The sequence below is a fragment of the Solanum stenotomum genome, chromosome 11 (genome assembly GCF_019186545.1).
Source record: "Solanum stenotomum isolate F172 chromosome 11, ASM1918654v1, whole genome shotgun sequence".
Classification (NCBI taxonomy): Eukaryota; Viridiplantae; Streptophyta; class Magnoliopsida; order Solanales; family Solanaceae; genus Solanum; species Solanum stenotomum.
Window position 1 is genome coordinate 4,205,979 of NC_064292.1, and position 21,263 is coordinate 4,227,241.

Here is a 21,263-nt window from a genome sequence, read left to right on the forward strand (position 1 = left end):
AAATTAGTTAAAAGTACTTCTTTTCTACGGTAAGCACCTTGTAGTTTCAATTCTAAGACTATGGATTCGAGTAATTAGTGAAGTGAAAAAGTGAGAGCTCCCATAAAACGGTTAAAAAAATTTAATCTTTTAAAAGATATTTCAAGTTTAAATCGTTGAAACAAAGTTTAGTAAATTATATACCAAGCACATTCAAATTAGATAAAAAATTATTCCTATATGATATTTAAATTACGTCAATAAATGCATGACATATATTTACGTATAGATTTTTAACACTTGGTTGAAATTAATAAACATGCATTCTCATATCATTAAATTACTCAACCAAAGTAAATTTACCTGATTTGATGCAAATATTCCATACAAGTAAGTGTGGTGTAGAGTTAAATAATTAATGATGCCATCTTGACTATTGACGTGGAAAATATGAGGGTGGGGCCACATCAATTGTCCTATAGGCTTAGAGTAAACTGACGTGTACCAGACTTTATTTAATCTGGTATTTTCTCACGAAAAAAACTACTTTTGCATCGACACTCTTGTTAGATAATTATCGAGGCAAAAACACTTATTTGTGTATATATCAGTTCATCATCTATATTAAATAAAGTATCTTTTGCTTCATCTTGCTTAATTACTTGTATTGTTTCAAAGCTCACATCAATTATTTACGAGTACGCTATCTAGAAGACAATGTTTAATAAGTTGAAGAGTGAGTTAGGAGTGTGACATGATAAATTTACAAAAGGAAGTCGAATAAAAGTTCTCTAGAAGTTGAAATAAGATTATCATGTCAACCTCTCAGACCTTTTATTAAAAAAGACTTGCTAGATTAGACCTGCACGTTCGTAGAAAATAATACATCTAATATCTTCTTTTTATCAGACGGATATTATGCTCGGGAACACCAAGACAACATCAATCACACTATGCATATACTCGGGAAACTAAGTTGAAGCGTAAATAAACATGGTCTTGTCCTCATCCGACCTTTGGATACATTAGAGCTGGGTGTCCCATTTGCAGCAAGTCATGCTTCATCTCAAGGAAGGCACGGTAGACAGCTGTACGACTTGGAAATCACAACCTCCTTACTAATAGCAATTAAAAAGAAATTTTAGAATTCTTGGCCAATCCACGTATTGCAATTACAAACCAGCGCACACATGTCTTGATATATATAGTTGTACATGCATGATTCCTCTAGACAAGTAATGAAATACTATGGTTTTATTTGACTAAGAAAGTAATTACTGCAAGTGAAGAAGTTTAAAATTCAATATATCATATATGGCTCACACGAGATTTTTTATATTTTACAAATTTGTAGTGTCTGGAATATCAATTAAGAATGCATGCATACCTGCATCGTTCAGCTTTTCTTGTAGATTGACATTTTCTTCCTTCATTCTATTAAGCTCTTCACTGTCTGGGATGCCAAACTGATCTTGCCGAGCCAGATTGCCATACGCTTTAAATGATATCTTATCACTTGTTGCTTCCAATTGCACACGCAAGTATACGTGGTCGTGCAAGTAATATAATGGCTCTAAAAGAGTCGGATTATTGAACCTAAAGGACTTGTCGATTAACTATTTACTAAATTATACTAATTCTAATTATTTATTTAAGGAGGAGGATTTCAAAGATGAATATATATTAGCTAAACTAAAAATAAAGATAAAATGACTAAAAATCAATTAACTAAGAAAATATAGATGTTTACACAATTAATGAATGAATCAATCTAGAATTATGATTTAACTAACAATCATGTGGAAAGAAACTAAAGGAAAGTGTTTAGAGGGAGGGATTTACGGACTTTGTCCGAAGTGGACCAAATTTAAGTCTTTCATTTGATATTGCTTTGGGCACTAGGCGCAACAGAGTGATGTAATTGTTTTTTCATTTATATCTTATATCAATAAAGCTGGAAATTTGCCTTAACAAAAAAAAAAAAAAAAAAAAAAAAAACTAACAATCATGTTTAGCATCAATTTCATCAACTTATTTGATTATCTAGTTATTGATTCACGGGGTTGATAATATAGTCATGATCTCCCGATCTCTAACCATCTACCACAATTGACAGCCTAACTACATCGTTGAGCGGGGATAGACTGGATCAACTATGGAGCATTACGTTGTCTTCCCATATTTGAGCCAAGCAAGGTACCTAGGTATATCCCTATCCTAAACACAAATCAATTCAAGTGATATGCAAGAAAAGATCATGCTCCTTATATTCCACGTTCTATCCCTTTATTCCTCTCCCGAGTTCAAGAGTAGACAATATATTTATCTCTATGGTGATCAAGCATGGAAATAGTAATCACAAGAATATAAGAACAACCAATATGATAAACAATTATGCAAAATCAAAATTACTAAACAATCATTTTGTAAGATAATATAATCCAAGAACAAAAAGTTTAACTTCACATAGACATAGAGCAATTACAACAAATCATTCAAATAAAAATAAATAAAAGAGAAAGAAGAGATAAAACCCTAAACCAAAAGTTAATTTCTACATTGTATTCTCCTTTTCTAATAATTATCGCAAACTCTGAATAAAATAATTGAGTTCAAAGCAGATTAGGAACCAAAACCTAAAGGAATTGGACTTGTTGTACGCGTGAAACTTCGCTCGGCCGCCCACAAAACTGGAGTTCTTGAGATGATGCCACGTGGCACAACTTTAATGTGCACTTTCTTTTATTTTTTGCCAACTTCTGCATATATATAAATATTAATATAATATTCTATTTAATTCATTAAGTTGTCTGGTTGATTTTTTTCTTCAATCTTCCATCTTTAATTTGTTTTAGCTCCAAACATTCTCATTTTTCCATCAATTTAATCCTACAAATAAAATATACTATAGCACATTCCATAAAATTCATGCTAAAAAAGAACAAATATAAATAATAAATGTGAGACAAATAATGATTAAAAATATGTATTTTGGCCTCACATCACCACTCTCATAGAGACTTCATCTCTGCAACTACATATCTGCATATCATGAGGAGTAAAACATATCTTTTTATGCTTATCAAATTCTAGATGGCAAGGTTAATAATCAAACATATCTGCATATTATTAGGCTAAAAGCAAAGATGGAAATGCAAAACAACAGAAGAAGTTAGCATCGCATGACTGCTGAAAAGGGACTCAAGTTTTTGCCATCATTTTGGAAAAACCTACGCTTACATTTGTAAATAAACGAGCAATCTAACTGAAACAACAATTGGATGTTGTATTTGTTAGCAATCTGTGTTTAAAACAGTAGTACTGATTACAACAAACTTTGCATAAATACGAAGTTACCAAAGTTTAATTAATCAATGAATAACAGAAGAACATAATTTAATTCACAAAATTAAAATCTGTAAAAAACATACCAGAATCTGGAAAAACAAAATAGGAAGAAGATTAAGCCCACTGAATGCACAGTGTCCCCTTAAGGAAATTATTCCCCTCAAATATCCGAGGTTTGATTTGGAATATGTCCTCCCAAGATAGAATGATCTCAATCACCAGTGTATTGATACCCAAAACTCTGGTGTTAGCGAGCCACTCAACGACAGTAAAGTACACGAAAATAATTTGTGCAGGAAAGTAGAAGAAACAGAAATTTTCGTAAGTAAAGAGTCTGAAGAATAACTAGTATTTATAGCCAAGAAGAAGTGGTTTCGAAAGGTTGCAACCTTTCAGAAACCACACGACCATTTCAGAAAGTTTGCGACCTTTCAAACGGTCATGACTGTTCCTGAAAGTTGCAACCTTTTAGAACAGTCATCTCTAACGGCGGGAAATTCAAATAAAACTGGAAAGTAATTTAAATAAAACGGGTCATGCGGATCCGAGTCGGGTCGGAATGTTTCGGTTAATTAACTAATTAATTGAAACATTTTGGCCATTTAATTTTATTTAATTAATTAAATAAATAATTAAAACAAAACTTTTTCCAAAAATAATCTCTTGATCGATCATTTTCCAAAGCCGAAGCCGAGCGAACGATGACGACGAAGGCGCGAGGAGGGTCCCTCTTTCCAACCCTTTTACAATTAATAGAAATGTTTCTCTATTTAAACTTTTCTATTTTTCTTTCCACCACCGATGAGGGAGAAATGCCTTTTTACTAAAGCATAAGAGGACTTTTCAAGTTCCTCTCTTTTCATCTTCCCTCCATTTTCCATTAACTCTTGCTATATACCCAACAATCCCCCACATGAATGGGGAATGGTTACAACACAAGGAATGCATGGGCGAGTGTGTACTTTACAAGTAAGGATCAATTGCATCTGGATAAGTAGGTTTCCCTTTGGACTTTTCGTAGTGAACATATGTCGGATATACTCAATCAATCGGTAGATGCGATATCTTTGAACCGTCGAGCCTTGGTGTATACCTAGACAATCATATATCACACAATTAACCCTTTACTGTTTATGGTTCTTATGGTTGTGTTCGTTTTAGCCATGAACACCTCCTGGTTTCATGAGTGTATAGAGAATAGGCTTTTGACAAAAAATTCTCTTTGAAGCGGCTTACACTTCACACTCACAAATGTGATTTCTAACCGTGTCATCTCGTAGATACACTATTTGGTCAAATCTGCCAAACTTAGCAAATCATTAAAAACTTTAAGCTTTATTAACTCATTAACAAGCCTTAAAGTTTTAACCTTGTTCCTGAACATTGTCTTCATCATGAGAATGGATTGAGTTGATTGACAATGTCGAACCGTCAGTCACAACTTTGTTTTTCTTCTTGAATCTAGCTCTTGGGATCTCTAGTTTACTAGATAGAGTTACCGTCATGCTGACTTGTCCTAAGCTGTAAACTCATTCCCTTAGATGATCTTTCAACTGCCTCTCTCACTAGGCCTTTTGTTAGTGGATCTGACACATTATCGCTTGACTTCACATAGTCAATTGTGATAATTCCACTATAGAGCAGTTGTCTTACGGTGTTATGTCTCCATCGCATATGACGAGACTTTTCGTTGTACATGATGCTCCCTGCCCTACCTATTGCAGCTTGACTATGCAAATAGGTCCCATAGGTTTGGGCCATAATGAAATATCCTCTAGGAAATTCCGGAGCCATTTAACTTATTCATCAGCTTTATCTAAAGCAATAAATTCAGATTCCATTGTGGAGCGAGCGATACATGTCTGTTTGGATGATTTCCAAGAGACTGCTCCTCCACCAAGTGTAAACACATAGCCACTTGTGGATTTTACTTCATTTGACCCGGTGATCCAATTTACATCACTATATCCTTCAATCACGACAAGATATTTATTATAATGCAAAGCATAGTGTTGTGCAAGTTTCAGATACCCCAACACACGTTTCATTGCCATCTCGTGAGTTTGATTCGAATTACTAGTGAACCGACTCAGTTTGCTATAGCACATGATATATTTGGTCGCGTACAATTCATAATATACATCAAACTTTCCAACACTCTGGCATATTCCAATTGAGAGTCACTTTCACCTACATTCTTTTGAAATGTAAAGCTTAAATCAGTTGGAGTTTTGACAACATTGAAATTCAAGTACTTGAACTTATCCAATACTCTTTCAATATAATGAGATTGAGATAATGCTAGTCCTTGAGGAGTTTTGAGAATCCTGACCCCTAAGATCAAATCAACAACTCCTAAGTCCTTCATATCGAACTTGCTGGACAACATGCGTTTAGTAGCATTTATATCGTCAATATCTTTACTCATTATTAACATGTCATCAACATACAAACAAATAATGACTTCATGATTCGGAACGTTTTTAATGTAAACACACTTATCACATTCGTTAATCTTGAATCCATTTGCCAACATTGTTTGGTCAAATTTAGCATGCCATTGTTTGGGTGCTTGCTTGAGCCCATAAGGCGACTTAACAAGTCTGCACACTTTCTCTTCTTTACTAGGAACTACAAACCCTTCATGTTGTTCCATGTAAATTTCTTCCTTCAACTCTCCATTTAAGAAGGTTGTCTTTACATCCATTTGGTGGATTTTAAGATCATGCTCTGCCGCTAGTGCTATTAACATCCTAATTGATGTTATCCTTGTTACTGGAGAGTATGTGTCAAAGTAGTCCAGACCTTTCTTTTGTCTGTATCCTTTGACTACAAGTCTAGCCTTATATTTGTCAATAGTCCTATCAACTTTCATTTTCTTTTTAAAGATCCACTTTGATCCTAAAGGTTTATTTCATGGAGGAAGATCAGTCAATTCCCAAGGATGATTACTTAAAATTGATTCAATCTCACTATTGACTGCTTCTTTTCAATAAGTTGACTTAGACAAAGACATAGCTGCTTTAAATGTTTGAGGCTCATTTTCAAGCAATAGTGCCACAAAATCTGGTCCGAAAGAAGTGGGTTTCCGTTGGTGAGTACTACTCCTAGGATCCTCACTAGGTAGTGTATTTTCCGTTGATTCTTCCCGTGGTCGTTTAGGCTTTTTACTTGTCGACTCACATTCAGTTTTATACGGATAAATGTGTTCAAAGAACTCTGCGTTATCTGACTCAATTATCGTATTAACATGAATCTCAGGATTATCAGATTTGTGAACCAAAAATTGGCAGGCCTTACTGTTCACAACATATCCAATAAATACACAATCCACTATTTTGGGTTCAATTTTCACCCTCTTGGGTAAATAAACCTCTACCTTGGCTAGACACCCCCATACTTTGAAATATTTGAAGTTGGGTTTCCTTCATTTCCACAACTCATATGGAATTGATTGCATTTTGTTACGGGGTACCCTATTGAGTATCTTATTAGCCGTAAGGATGGGTTCCCTTCAAAGGTTTCGTGGTGAACCAAATTGATTATCAAGACATTCATCATTTTCTTTAATGTTTTGTTCTTCTGTTCCGCCAAACCATTTAACTGTGGTGTATAAGGTGCAGTAGTTTGATGAACAATAACATATTACAAACATATCTCAGCAAAAGGAGATTCATATTCTCCACCCCTATCACTCCGAATCATTTTTATCTTTAGATTCAATTGATTCTCCACTTCATTTTGTATAGCTTAAATGCATCAATTGCTTCATCCTTACTATTAAGCAAATATACATAACAAAATCGAGTGCAATCGTCAATAAAAGTTATAAAATACTTTTTTCCACCACGAGATGGTGTCGACTTCATATCGCATATATATATCTGTGTGAATTAGGTCTAAATGTTTTGTTTCTTTCAATAGACTTATAAGGATGTTTAACAAACTTACTTTCTACACAAATTTTGCATTTCGATTTATCGCATTTGAAATCAGGCAATACTTCTAAAGTAACCAATTTTGGCAAGGCTTTGTAATTTACATATCCCAAACGGGCATGCCATAAATCATTTGACTCCAATAAGTAAACATAAGCAAGATTCGTATTAATACTGTCAACAACCAATACATTCAGTTTAAAGAGGCCCTCATTGAGGTAGCCCTTTCCTAAGAACATCTCATTCTTACTTATTACAGCTTTGTCACTAACTAGGACACACTTAAACCCGTTCTTAACGAGCAGTGTAGCAGAAACTAAATTATTCCTAATAGTAGGAACATGCAGAACGTTGTTCAAAGTCAACACCTTGTCGGATGTCATTTTCAACATTACTTTCCTAGTTCCTGCAATTCTTGTTGTTGATGTGTTTCCCATGAACAGATCTTCATCGAACTCAGCAGGAGTGTACGTTGCAAAGGCTTCTTTCGCAGAGCAAATGTGTCGAGTGGCACCTGAGTCGAGAAACCACTCATTGGGATTTCCAACTAAGTTGCACTTCGAGATCATTGCACAGAGGTCATCTGCATCTTCCATCTCTTCCATGTTGTTTGCTTGACTTTTGCCTTTGTCTTTGTCCTTTCTTGGAGCATGACAGTCAGAAGACTTATGACCAGCCTTACCATAATTGTAACAATTGTTCTTGAATTTCTTCTTGGCCTGTTCTGACTTCTGTCCGTTGGACTTCTTTTTCTTCTTGCCTTTGGTAGGAGATTCTTCAACAATATTAACTCCAATTATTGTCGAACTCTTACGAGACTTCTTTTCGGCGGTTTTGTTATCTTCCTCATTTTTGAGCCGAATCACAAGATCTTCAAGCTTTATTTCCTTATGTTTGTGCTTTAGATAATTCTTGAAGTCGTTCCACGAAGGAGATCACTTCTCGATCATTGCAGCCACTTGAAAAGCTTCATTTACTACCATATCCTCAGCAATCAGATCATGGAAAATAAGTTGAAGTTCCTGCACTTGTGATCCAACAGTTTTACTATCTGACATTTTATAGTCTAAAAACTTTGCGACCACAAACTTTTTCAAGCATGCATTTTCTATCTTATATTTCTTCTCAAGTGCATCCTACAATTCTTTCGAAGTTGTCATTGTACTATAGACATTATATAAGTCATCCTCTAAAGCACTCATAATGTAGCCCTTACATAGGAAGTCTGCCTGTTTCCATGCTTCAACAATCATGAATTTTTCTCTGTCTGGCATTTCAGCAGTAGGCACTGGAGTTTCTTCATTGGTAAATTTCTGCAGACCAAGAGTGGTAAGCCAGAAAAATATCCATTGCTGTCATCCTTTGAAATTTGCACTAGAGAATTTTCTCGGTTTCTCTGCTGGTGGTACAACAGTTCGGGTTGGTGCAGCAACAACTACTGTAACATTGTTGTTTGCCATAATTGATAAACAAAAATCGATACAGACTTTGTAAGCAATAACTTAAATTACAAATTTAATAGGAGTATAAAACCACAAAGGTTTTTGTCTCTACCAGAAACACATATTAAAAATAAATAAAATAATTTCCTTTAAGATTGTTAGCAATCTGTGTTTAAAACAGTAGTACTGATTACAACAAACTTAGCAGAAACACGAAGTTACCAAAGTTTAATTAACCAGTGAATAACAGAAGAATATAATTTAATTCACAAAACTAAAATCTGTAAAGACATACCAGAATCTGGAAAAATAGAATAGGCAGAAGATCAAGCCCACTGAATGCACAGTGTCCCCTTAAGAAAATTATTCCCCTCTAGTATTCGGGGTTTGATTTGGAATATGTCCTCCCAGGTTAGAATGATCTCAATCACCAGTGTACTGATACCCAAAAATCTGGTGTCAGCAAGCCACTCAACGACAGTAAAGTACATGAAAATTATTTGTGCAGGAAAGAAGAAGAAATCAGAAATTTTCGTAAGTAAAAAGTCTGAAGAATAACTGGTATTTATAGCCAAGAGGAACTGGTTCCGAAAGGTTGCAACCTTTCAGTTTCCACACAACCATTTCAGAAAGTTTGCAACCTTTCAAATGGTCATGACTATTCCTGAAAGTTGCAACCTTTCAGAACAGTCATCTCTAACAGCGGGAAATTTAAATAAAACGGGAAAGTAATTTAAATAAAATGGGTCACGCAGATCCAAGTCGGTTCGGAACATTTCAGTTAATTAACTAATTAATTGAAACGTTTTGGCCATTTTATTTAATTAATTGGAAATTCAAATAAAACGGGAAAGTAATTTAAATAAAACGGGCACGCGGATCCGAGTCAGGTCGGAACATTTCGGTTAATTAACTAATTAATTGAAACGTTTTGGCCATTTTATTTTATTTAATTAGTTAAATAAATAATTAAAACAAAACTTTGTCCAAAAATAATCTCTCGATCGATCATTTTCCAAAGCCGAAGCCGAGCGAGCGAGCGACGAAGGCGCGAGGGGGGTCCCTCTTTCCAACCCTTTTAACAATTAATAGAAGTGTTTCTCTATTTAAACTCTTCTATTTTTCTTTCCACCAACGATGAGGGAGAAATGCCTTTTTACTAAAGCACAAGAGGACTTTTTAAGTTCCCAACTTTTCAAGTTCTTCTCTTTTCATCTTCCCTCCATTTTCCACTAACTCTTGCTATATACCCAACAGTATTGCTCCAAAAATCCTGATGATGGAAGTTTACTTATTGCCAAAAATCAAGGAAGGAGGCAATATGGTTACATCACAAAGAAACATATTACATAAGTTACATTGTGTTTGGACACATATACCACTTGCCATCTTTTTTCTCAATATTTAATTATTTTAGTATTTATATGTAAGAACTTGCTAGGAATATTTCCAAGTCAATTGGAACAGATGAGTGGACAATTAATTATAATTTTTAAATGCTAATTAGGTGAGTTTTTCTAAGCAATGATGAATTGTGTCGTTACCTCTCTACCTCTGTAGCAGGGTAAGGTCTACGTACATTTTATTATTTTCGAATCACATTTAATACGTAGGACTAAATGGATATGTTGTTATTGTAATGAAATGTGTCGTTTATGAAAAATATTGAACTCCGTCTATAATTTATTCATGAGGAATCATAACTACTTAAATATTATTCACTTTTTTAGTTTACGAGATACAATTGAATTTTGAAAAGTCAAATCTTTTGATTTTGTTTGTGTATTTTGATATGAAATATTTGATTATTTTTTTGCGATAAATTTACATATCTAAAAATTAGTTAATACTTAGATATTTCATCTCAAATGGTAAACACCCTGTACCTTCACTAAAAATATGAATTCGAGTCATTAATGAAACAATAAAATGAGCTTTCTAAAAAAGATAAATAAAAAACTTAATTTTATTTTAAATGTTTTGAGTCTAAATTGAATGAAATGAAGTTCCGTTTAGTATTGGGAGCTAAAAGTAAATACACGATATGTATTTTACATATAGATACTTAACACATGTACTAATTAGCATGCATTCTCACCACATTAAATTACTTAATTATAGTAAATTTACGTGATTTGATGCCAACATTAGAAAGTATTTCCCTTAAAATTAATCAGTTTAGTAAGTTCCAAACTCCGATATAAATAAAAAAGTTGGAAAAAGTGTGTGTGCCACCTCAAGCTTATAGGGTAGGCCGGTAAAAATGAATGGGTTTTGGGGCTAATATTGACTTTTCAATATTTATTTAGTAGGGAAAATAGGAAAATCACGTGGAATTATATGGTGTAGAATTAAATAAATAATGACGTCATCTTGACTAATGACACGGAAAATATGAAGGTGGGCCCACATCCTCATTTTTTCTCTTAATTGACCGATGTAGATGCTGACGTCATCAATTGTCCTCTAGGCGTAGAGTTAGCTGACGTGTATTAATAATTATTTATGTGTCTCACACAACTGATACTTAATTGTTCGACTACATTTTTGTTCTTCGGGATGACTCAATTGGTTTGGAGGGTGATTATCTACACGGATGACCCAGGATTGACACTCCCTCAATGCCTTCTGAGTCGAGCCTATCGCATTGCCTAATGCGGTTTACATCCCCTATGTGGTTTGCATGCTATTACACAGTGGGGTGTTTACCTAGTGCGCACAAAGTGCTCACCCAAAGGGCAGAGGCTGTGACAGAGGTTGTAGCGGCTGTGGGTTATATCCTGGGATTCCAAAAAAAAAAAAACTACTTTCGCAAATTAAAGACACTCTTATAAGATAATTATTGAGGCAAAAGAAATTTTTTCGATAGTTAGTTTCTCGCCATCTTGATTAATGAAAAAAGTCTAAAGTTTCTTACTTGAATTATCAAGACTTAATTATTTTATTCGGAGTGCCTTCTAGTTCTAGAGTTATATTTAACATCCTTTAATGATTTTCTCTCTATCGACACTTTGGGTCATTAGCTGAGCTCTGAGTAGGCCCTTCTTACTTTATACATTATTTTATTGAGAAAATTATGCGAAATGAAAATATATAGAGTATATTATATAATATAGCCATAATTTTGATTATTTTTAATTTGTGACTACAGTTTTGTAAAATGTTGCTATTTGGTTTTCTAATTGTATAAATTCAGAATTTGTATGTACTTACCCTAGTTATTTGTATACGATTTATGAAAAATTCATAATAAATTACCATGCTTAATGTATATTGTCAAGCGAAATATACAAATGGAGTTCTGAAAAATTCCTAAATATATAAATACAAAAGTTATATATACTTATCCTTTATGTATATTCACAAGCGAAATATACAAGCGGACAATTGAAATATGCACACCGCAGCCTCCATTTGTATAAACTTACCATGTTTATATATTTACAAGCGAGATATACAAACTGTAGCCTCCTTACAAATAAAACTATAGCTATGAGACACAATTATCGAAATTATAGCTATAGAGTCTTATTATGTCTGTTATCTTTGCTATTTCTGAAATTTTCTCTTTTTATTTAATATGAATATAAAATAATTTTTTAAACACAAATACATAATTTTGATAAAGCTATTAAATTATATCGAATTCGTAGCTTTCTCTCTAACTTTATCCATTATGGTAAGATTTCCACTAAAGAAAATATAATATAAAGAAAGAGAAAGAAAAACTAAATTAAATAAATTTTAAGCAATATGAACTGAAATACATATACATCATTTAATATGTAATAACATTAAGAAATTATGCAAACATATTTCACTGCTCAAAATCTTCATGTTTCTTATACTTCTTATATTCAACGTAAAAAGAATGTCATTTTAACATCTTAGAAAAATACCACACCACATCAGCAAAATAAAAGAAAGATATTAATTGTTAATGTACACTTTGTTTGGATGGTTGTTACGTATTATTTCATAATGTATCGTATTTGTATTGTGTTGTATTGTAATGTTCTATATTGTTTAAATGAATAAAGTGTTTAGATAGATTGTATTTTTCTCCGTCGTTACATAATATCACACATCCATAATTTGAATGATAAACCTACAAGAAAAGTAGGGTACGGAGTAGAGCTCCTAAGAAATATTATGATAAAAGATGAAATATGATTATTAAATAATAAATAAAGAGAAAATGAGAAGAAAATATTAAGGTAACAATACTATCACACCAAATCGGTCATTACATAAAACGGGTCTTTACGTAGTTACCTAACGATGTATTTAAACGATATGATACAATAAAATTTATGTAACAATAAAAAAACATTGAATTTACATAAAGTCACTACTGAAGTTGTTCTGTATTTTCATAAAGACACCTTAACTTTAGAAGTGTCCTATCACCCCATAGAACTTTTTAATATCTTTGTAAATGGGCCATTTTGACTCATTCCCTCGACTGGATTGTCGCGCGTGATGCTCACTCTTTTCAACCCGTTCAGCCTGACCCGATTCTTTACTAAAGTAAAAAAGTCTTTTTTTCTTTGTTATTTCTCAGCTTTCCAAATTAATCACATTTTCTTGTCTCTCTATCAAGATTCTTGGAGGAACAAGGAATTGAATTTGATATTTTTGATCAAAATTTAATCACAAGATTTATGAGGGTGTCCCACCCCATATGACAAGATTAAGAGGATGGTTATTCCTGATGCTCTAAAGGTATTGTGGCTCCAAGCCGGACACATGTACTGTCTCTTGGGCAAGCTTTCATCAGAGGTTGGATAGAACCATTACGATACTATCAAGGAACTCGAGAACAGGAGGAAGAGGAAGGAGAGAGCTCGGGTAGCATACGAGAGGAGAAAGCAGTTGGCAAAACTTAGAGTTAAGGCTGAGAAAGCTGTTGAGGAGAAGCTTGGACCTCAACTCGCCAGTATTGCTCCAATCAAGTATTGAATTGAGAGATAGTTATTTCGAAGTACAATTTTGTTGAAGATCGATAAATCATCTTAATCTTGACCTTTTTCTTAGTTACATTGTCCTCCTGAGTGGTGTATTTTCAGTTTCATTGTTTTTGGTAATGAAATCGAATCTGATGCTTTTAGTGATACAAAAAAAAATACCCTTTCTACTGGAAATTAAAAGAGAAAACGAATTCCTACCTTATTGTGTTTGAGGAAGATGGTGAATTCGTCAAAGAGAGAGTACCAACGTTGATCTTGCTTTGAAAAAAAAGATGAAATCATGAAGAGAGGGCGACCACCGACTCTTTTGAGTTTAAATTTGGGGAAGATGATGTAAATTAATTAAATAATTAATAATAAAGAAATAAAGTGACACGTGACACTTTTAAACTGGTTAAGGCATTGAAAACACTGCATCACGCGCCTCATGTGTGTGGTCACAATCCAGGTGAGAGAATGGATCAAAATGGCTCATTTACAAAGATATTAAAAAGTTTTGTGGGATGATAGGACACTTCCAAAGTTAAGGTGTCTTTATGAAAATACGGGACAACTTCGATGGTGACTTTATGTCTTTTCTCTTTAAACTAACTATACAATACAATATAATGGGTAATAATACTAACCGTCCAAACAAGGTGGTAGTATAAAGCAACTAGTCTTAGACCCTTGTACCACATTTTAAAGTCGTGTGCTTTTTAGAGTTCTATGTTGCCACATGAAGTTGTTCCTGCTGGGTATTTGCCCTCAATTTCTTATCATGATTGAGTTTTCCTTTTAGAAAAAGGAAAATATGCAATCTTCATATTTGACTAGTCCTTATCTTGTATGAAAACGATTTATGACTCCATAAATAGAGATTAATTCTTTCTAACATGGTAACATTCACAATGTAGTCTTAAAGACTCTAACTAGCTTGCGAGATGAAGATTACCCAAGTCCATATAAGCAAACCAACAATTCATTTTCCACATCAATGTGATACTTTAATGCACTCTAATACCCCGTCACGCTCAGACCACTAGGAGTTCAAACGAGAATGAACATATAAGATACCATATAACCAGTGGCGGACCCAAGATTTTCGTTCAGGGGGTTCGAAAAATAAAAGTATAAGCGTGTATATATAAGCCAACAAAACAAAATTTCAAGAAAGTAGTAGTATTTAATTTTAGTGGCGGACCTTTGAATTTTTTTGGGTTTAAAACCACACTTTTAGCATGTTTTATAAAATAAAAAACTAAAAAAAACGTGAAAACGGAACTGAAACCTTAAAAAAAAAAAAAAAAAAACTGAAACTGAAAAAGAAAAAAATAAAACACTAATGTGGGATTCGAACCCTCAACATGAGACTTAATTTTCAAGGAACCTGCCACTGGGCTATCTCTTTCTCCTTGTCATTGAGGGGGTTCAAAATATATATATCCACATAAATACAGAAAATTACCTTATATATACAGTGTAATTTTGAACCCCCTGGAACCAACGTGGATCCGCCTCTGCATATAACTTATAAGATATTAAGAATAACTTATGCTATTACTCAAAGAATACAATGATATAACTAGTGACCTATTGATAAATTTAACACGAGACAATGAGACATTATATATATAAATTTATAAAATTTTTGTACCATTTTGTCAGGAAAAAAACTCAAAATTTAAATTAAAAAAATAAAGAAAGAAAACCTATTTACTTTTATCAAAAATATTTTAAAACTTTAAAATAAACTATTCAAATCTTCATATTAATAAATAAAATTTTTACAATTACATCAAAATAATATGTTACAAATAAATGACTAACATCTTATTAACTAAAATCAATTTAAAAGTTTAAGAGAGTGTTTGGAAAGTAGACAAAAAAAATTAAAAACTAAAAGCACTTGCAATAAGCTATAGCCAATAGTCTCTGTCTACATATTTAGTTAGCCCTTCCTAATAGATTAATTGTTGCTCATTTGACTGGACTCTCTTTGCGAAAGAGAACATTTATAAGGATACTCGAAATCGTCTTTTAATGAAAGGTTGAAGAAACCTTATCAAATTGAAGCTTTTGTCGGATTTCGTTACCCTCCTTTGTATCAATGAAAAAAAGTGACCTCATTTGATATGTCCAAACAAGAGAAAAATGTCCAAAAAAGAAGTAGAGAATATACCTAACTATTTGTTCATTTTTCGTGGAATTAGACTAAGAGGGCTCTTTTTTTCTTCTGCACCAATCAATATTTTGTGATTATCCAAACATGATCTCCCTAATACCAATGAGATTGTTGCCCATTGAGAGTGCCATTTCCGAGCGTTTTCCATGTCCAAAAAAAGATATTGAACCATGCCCTTTGGCCTAGATTTGAGAGATAACAAATTTATTCGGACAATTAATCCTAAATATATTGTTTAGCTTGAGTTTCTTAGCAAATGAGAGAGTGTTATTTTGTTTGATTAAACATAAAAGAAATTTATCAAAGTTAAGTCTTTTAAGTAATTTAATCAAAGTTTTATAATATTAAAGATATTCTGTTATCATTTTAAAATTTATCTTATCAATAATTTTATAAATTTAACAAGAGATTTTAATCCTTTTTTAAAAGCATATTACCAAAAAATCTTGTTAGCTATGGACTATTTAGTAACAGATTAACATATCCTCATACAAACATGTGATGAAGAAATATGCCTTGTTACCCTTTGCTTGTTATCGTAGTGTTATGCTTATGTCAAGTGGCTTGTTTAGGGTGAAGCAACGTAGCATGATCTAATCACCATCTTTTAGCCCAAGCTTCGTAGTAACAGAAACACAATTTTTTTTTTTTGAAGTTATATAATTTTAAATTAACGATAAATTAGATTAAGTTACTTGAAAATTAAGGTAAACCTTCATCAATAGTCATTGTTGGTGAAACACGTTTTCCATCTAAGAGAAATCGAATTAGGAGAACTTATATAAATCCCATTAGTGTAGGAGCTAACTACTTAGATACACTCTAATTTACAATATTACGTATCTTACCAGATTTTGGTGCCTCCAGATATGTCTACGTACATGTATCTCGAATACAAGAGTCAAAATTATGTATAATTTATTCTAGATACCTTGTACATAAGAATAAATACCACTTGAAGATTCAACAACTTTCCCTTCTTGACTTGAGCTCAAGGACCTTAAAAAAAAATCCACTTCCCAAATCATTGTTGAGCCTTGCTAATGTTTCACAACTTTTCCAAAACTCTCACTTTTTTTCTTCTGGGTACTCACTGGCATATAATTTCTTACCGCCTTGCCACCTCTAGCCCTTCTTGTTATCACACGGATATTATGCTCGGGAACACCAACACAACAACAATCACAGTATGCGTATACTCGGGAAACTGATTTGAAGCGAAAACAACCATGGTCTTATCCTCATCCGGCCTTTGGGTAGATTAGAGCTTGATATTCCATTTGCAGCAAGTCATGCTTCATCTTAAGGAAGCCAAAGTAGACAGCTGTGCGACTTGGAAATCACAACCTCCTTACTGAAAGCAATTAAAAAGAATTTTTAGAATTCTTGGCCAATCCACGTATTGCAATTACAGACCAGCACACACGTCTCTATGTATATAGCTGTACATGTATGATTCCTCTAGACAAGTAATGAAATACTATTGTTTTATTTGACTAAAGAAAGTGATTACTGCAAGTGAAGAAGTTTAAAATTCAATATATCATATATGGCTCATGAGCGATTTTTTATATTTTACAAATTTGTAGTGTCTGGATTATCAATTAAGAATGTATACCTGCATCATTCAGCTTTTCTTGTAGATTGGCATTTTCTTCCTTCATTCTATTAAGCCAGATTGTCATACGCTTTATATGATATCTTACCCCTCTTATGGAGACTTCATCTCTGCAACTACATAGCTGCATATCATAAGGAGTAAAACATAACTTTTTATGCTTATCAAATTCCAGATGACAAAAGTTAATCCCAGGCTTACGAAAAGCAAAGACGAAAATGCAAAACAACAGAAAAAATTAGCATCACATGACTGTTGAAAAGGGACTCAAGCTTTTGCTATCATTTTGGAAAACCTTTGCTTACATTTGTAAAAAATGAGCAATCTAACTGAGACAACAATTGGATGCTGTATTGCTTCAGAAATCCTGATAAGTGACTAGTCTTTTTTCACTTACCCTCAGCCAGGGGCGGCTCAACGTAATCGGAGGCCTAAAGCAAAATCTTAATTAGAGGCCTAAAATCTAAATAAACTTCACATGCATTTATTTAAAATTTATTTTTTCTTACATTTTTAAATGCAAAGTATTACCTAATATTTTTTTTATATATAAATGATTTATTCGATTTCTTTTTCAATTATTAGTTTTAAATAAGATTTTATTAATTCAATGTTGAAAAATATTATTTTACTCAGGCAATCATTATATGAATTGTTAACATAGTTCTACAAGTAATAAGTTGACAAATTTCAAATAAATATTAGAGTTAGAACCATAGGTTTGATGAAGTTGATAATTTGGTTACCCCACATTTTACTATGGTTGTTGTAATGCTTGAAAATCTAAGAAGAAATGGAAAAAGAATTTACAATTCAATTTGTTCAACACTTTTTGACTATTAATTGATATTTTTGACAGAATATTACTCTAACTTATCAACAATTTAAAGAAGAGAGTGTAAAAGGAGTTAAAAAGAAAATAATGTGAGTATTAGTAGAGAGAGTGTAAGAAAATAAAACAATATTTTCTTGATTTTTTCTATTTGATTTAGGTTGAAGAGAATAAAATAATAATTTTAAATATATACTTTTTATCATAAATAATTAATGTTTTTCTTTAAAAAATTAACACATAATTTATTCTTGGTAAAAAATTGAGGCCTCCTAAAATTGGGGGCCTAAGGCCAATGCCTTATTTTTGTATACATAGAGCCGGCCCTGCCCTCAGCGATAACAAAACTGCAAACCTATCTTAATCTGGAAACAAAAAAAATGACTAGTCATTATTCACTTACATTTTTCAGTCACGACCACATTCAAGTGACTGTCTATTCAGTAGAGAATTGCAGCAAAACTTTCCTTTAAAAATCCTGACAAAGAAAAGGATAAGTGAAAATAGTAATCGGAGATCATTCATGACAATGTTAGTCTTTGTTTTGTATAGTTACCAATCTTTGACAAACCCATAGCTTCCTCTCTAGCTCCGCTCATGTATGGGAATAATTCCACTAAACAAAATATACACACACACCATTTGATCAGTAATAACAACATTAAAAAATTATGCAAATAAATTTCACTCCTCAAAGTCTCCCCTGTTTCTTATACATTTTACATTGCATTTACAGTTTTCTCTAACCATTTGCATCCAGACATTCCGATTTCTCAATACAGAAAGTTCAATAATTGTGTCGTCTCTTGCTTTCCGTCTTGGTATCCAGGGTTAAAAGAACAACATTGTAGCATCCTAGGCATATACCACATCGACTAAACAAAACGCAATAAAGATATTGATTGTTGGTATAAAAAGAAGTGACATTAGACCCGAGTGATGCATTTTAAAGTCGTGGGAGCCTAGGACCCAAAGTCAACAATAAGCTATTACATACATAGTTCAACAGCTTTCGCTTCTCAACTTGAACAGAGAAACCTTCGAAACTTTTCACTTCCCAAATGATCACCAAGTCTTGTCAAAATCCTAACGATGAAAAAGTAATATCTTTCCTTATAATCTATGACCATAATGTACAATATGCCTCTTGTGTGTTACATTAAACAACTATTTTCTCATGTACCTTTGGGTTCCACTAGAGCTGTATGTTCCATTTGCAGCAAGTCATGCTTCATCTCAAGGAAGTCATAGTAGACGGCTACAAAGATATCAGAATCATCAACCAAAGAAGTTGAAGGTGTTCTAGTTTCTTGTTTAGTCGAACCAAAATGCTCCTTTAATCCAAGGTCACCAATTTGCTCTTGCAAATCCTTCAATGTTTCAATAGTATCTCCCAACTTCTCCTTTATGATAAGGAAAAAATCATCACTCAAGCCAGGGTTAAGGTCACTTACTTGCTGGTAATTGCTTGGTTCTGCAAAATTTTGATGCTGACCTTCCACCTTGATCCTCAAAGCTTCATAATTGATCTCTTCCATTAAGTTTTCAGCAGAGTCCACAGCATGTCGAAACTCATTAAGCCACTGGCTCACAAATTGATTTGATGCCTGCTTATTCTCTGCATCACTTAGCACAGCTTGAAGACCAATCAAAGTCATCCTCAGCTTCTTTAAGAGACAAACATCATTCTTACGCTTCTGAAACATTTTGAGCAGCTCACCCTGAGGAGCAAGCCTATCAAAGAGAACATTCAAAGCTGATTTGAAGCGTAAACAACCATGGTCTTATCCTCATCCGGCCTTTGGGTAGATTAGAGCTTGATATTCCATTTGCAGCAAGTCATGCTTCATCTTAAGGAAGCCAAAGTAGACAGCTGTGCGACTTGGAAACCACAACCTCCTTACTGAAAGCAATTAAAAAGAATTTTTAGAATTATTGGCCAATCCACGTATTGCAATTACAGACTAGCACACACGTCTCTATGTATATAGCTGTACATGTATGATTCCTCTAGACAAGTAATGAAATACTACTGTTTTATTTGACTAAGAAAGTGATTACTGCAAGTGAAGAAGTTTAAAATTCAATATATCTTATATGGCTCACGAGCGATTTTTTATATTTTACAAATTTGTAGTGTCTGGAATATCAATTAAGAATGTATACCTGCATCATTCAGCTTTTCTTGTAGATTGGCATTTTCTTCCTTCATTCTATTAAGCTCTTCACTGTCTTGGATGTCAAACTGGTCTTGCCAAGCCAGATTGTCATACGCTTTATATGATATCTTACCCCTCTTATGGAGACTTCATCTCTGCAACTACATATCTGCATATCATAAGGAGTAAAACATAACTTTTTATGCTTATCAAATTCCAGATGAGAAGGTTAATAATCACCCCATGCTTAGGTTAAAAGAAAAGACGGAAATGCACAACAACGGAAGAAATTAGCATCACATGACTGCTGAAATGGAACTCAAGCTTTTGCTATCATTTTGGAAAAACCTACGGTTACATTTGTAACAAAACGAGCAATCTAACTGAGACAACAATTGGATGCTGTATTGTTTCAGAAATCCTGATAAGTGACTAATCATTTTGCACTTACACTCAGCAATAACAAAACAGCACTTACACTCAGCAATAAAAATGACTAGTCTTTATTCACTTATACCAACTGAGCTAAGAGCTATCTTAGTACGACCACATTCAAGTGACTGTCTATTCAGCAGAAAAATTTTCCTTCTACCAACTGAGCTAAGAGCTGTAACAATTCACAAATCCTGACAAAGAAAAGCATATGTTCTCCGTAATTGGAGACCATTCATTACAAATTTCACTCCTCAAAGTCACCCCTGTTTCTTATACATTTTACATTGCATTTACAGTTTTCTCTAACCATTTGTGTCCAGAAATTTCAATTTCTCAATACAGAAAGTCCAATAATTGTGTCGTCTTTTGCTTTTTGTC

At 33.3% G+C, this 21,263-nt stretch overlaps 1 protein-coding gene across 6 annotated transcripts in view; it reads right to left on the reverse strand.

Moving 5' to 3' along the window:
• The window catches only part of LOC125845403 (putative disease resistance RPP13-like protein 1), a 28,463-nt gene extending 7,848 nt beyond the window's left edge, over positions 1 to 20,615 (reverse strand). Inside the window, exons 1-7 of one of the 6 annotated variants that reach the window (XR_007444280.1) lie at positions 20,458 to 20,615; positions 19,746 to 20,194; positions 19,475 to 19,549; positions 18,848 to 18,907; positions 18,695 to 18,769; positions 17,460 to 17,583; positions 16,865 to 17,195 (exon numbers count right to left, since the gene is read on the reverse strand). Coding sequence is in view for 2 of the 6 variants with exons in the window: in XM_049524903.1 (XP_049380860.1) it covers positions 18,732 to 18,769; positions 18,848 to 18,907; positions 19,475 to 19,997 (621 nt within the window). In the remaining 4 variants the exon portion in view is untranslated. Of the gene's footprint in view, positions 1 to 706; positions 1,098 to 2,987; positions 3,022 to 16,864; positions 17,196 to 17,459; positions 17,584 to 18,694; positions 18,770 to 18,847; positions 18,908 to 19,474; positions 20,195 to 20,457 lie in introns of those variants that run through there. The other 5 variants (XR_007444279.1, XR_007444277.1, XR_007444278.1 and 2 more) reach the window with 5 other exon arrangements.
• Positions 20,616 to 21,263: the final 648 nt, after the last annotated feature.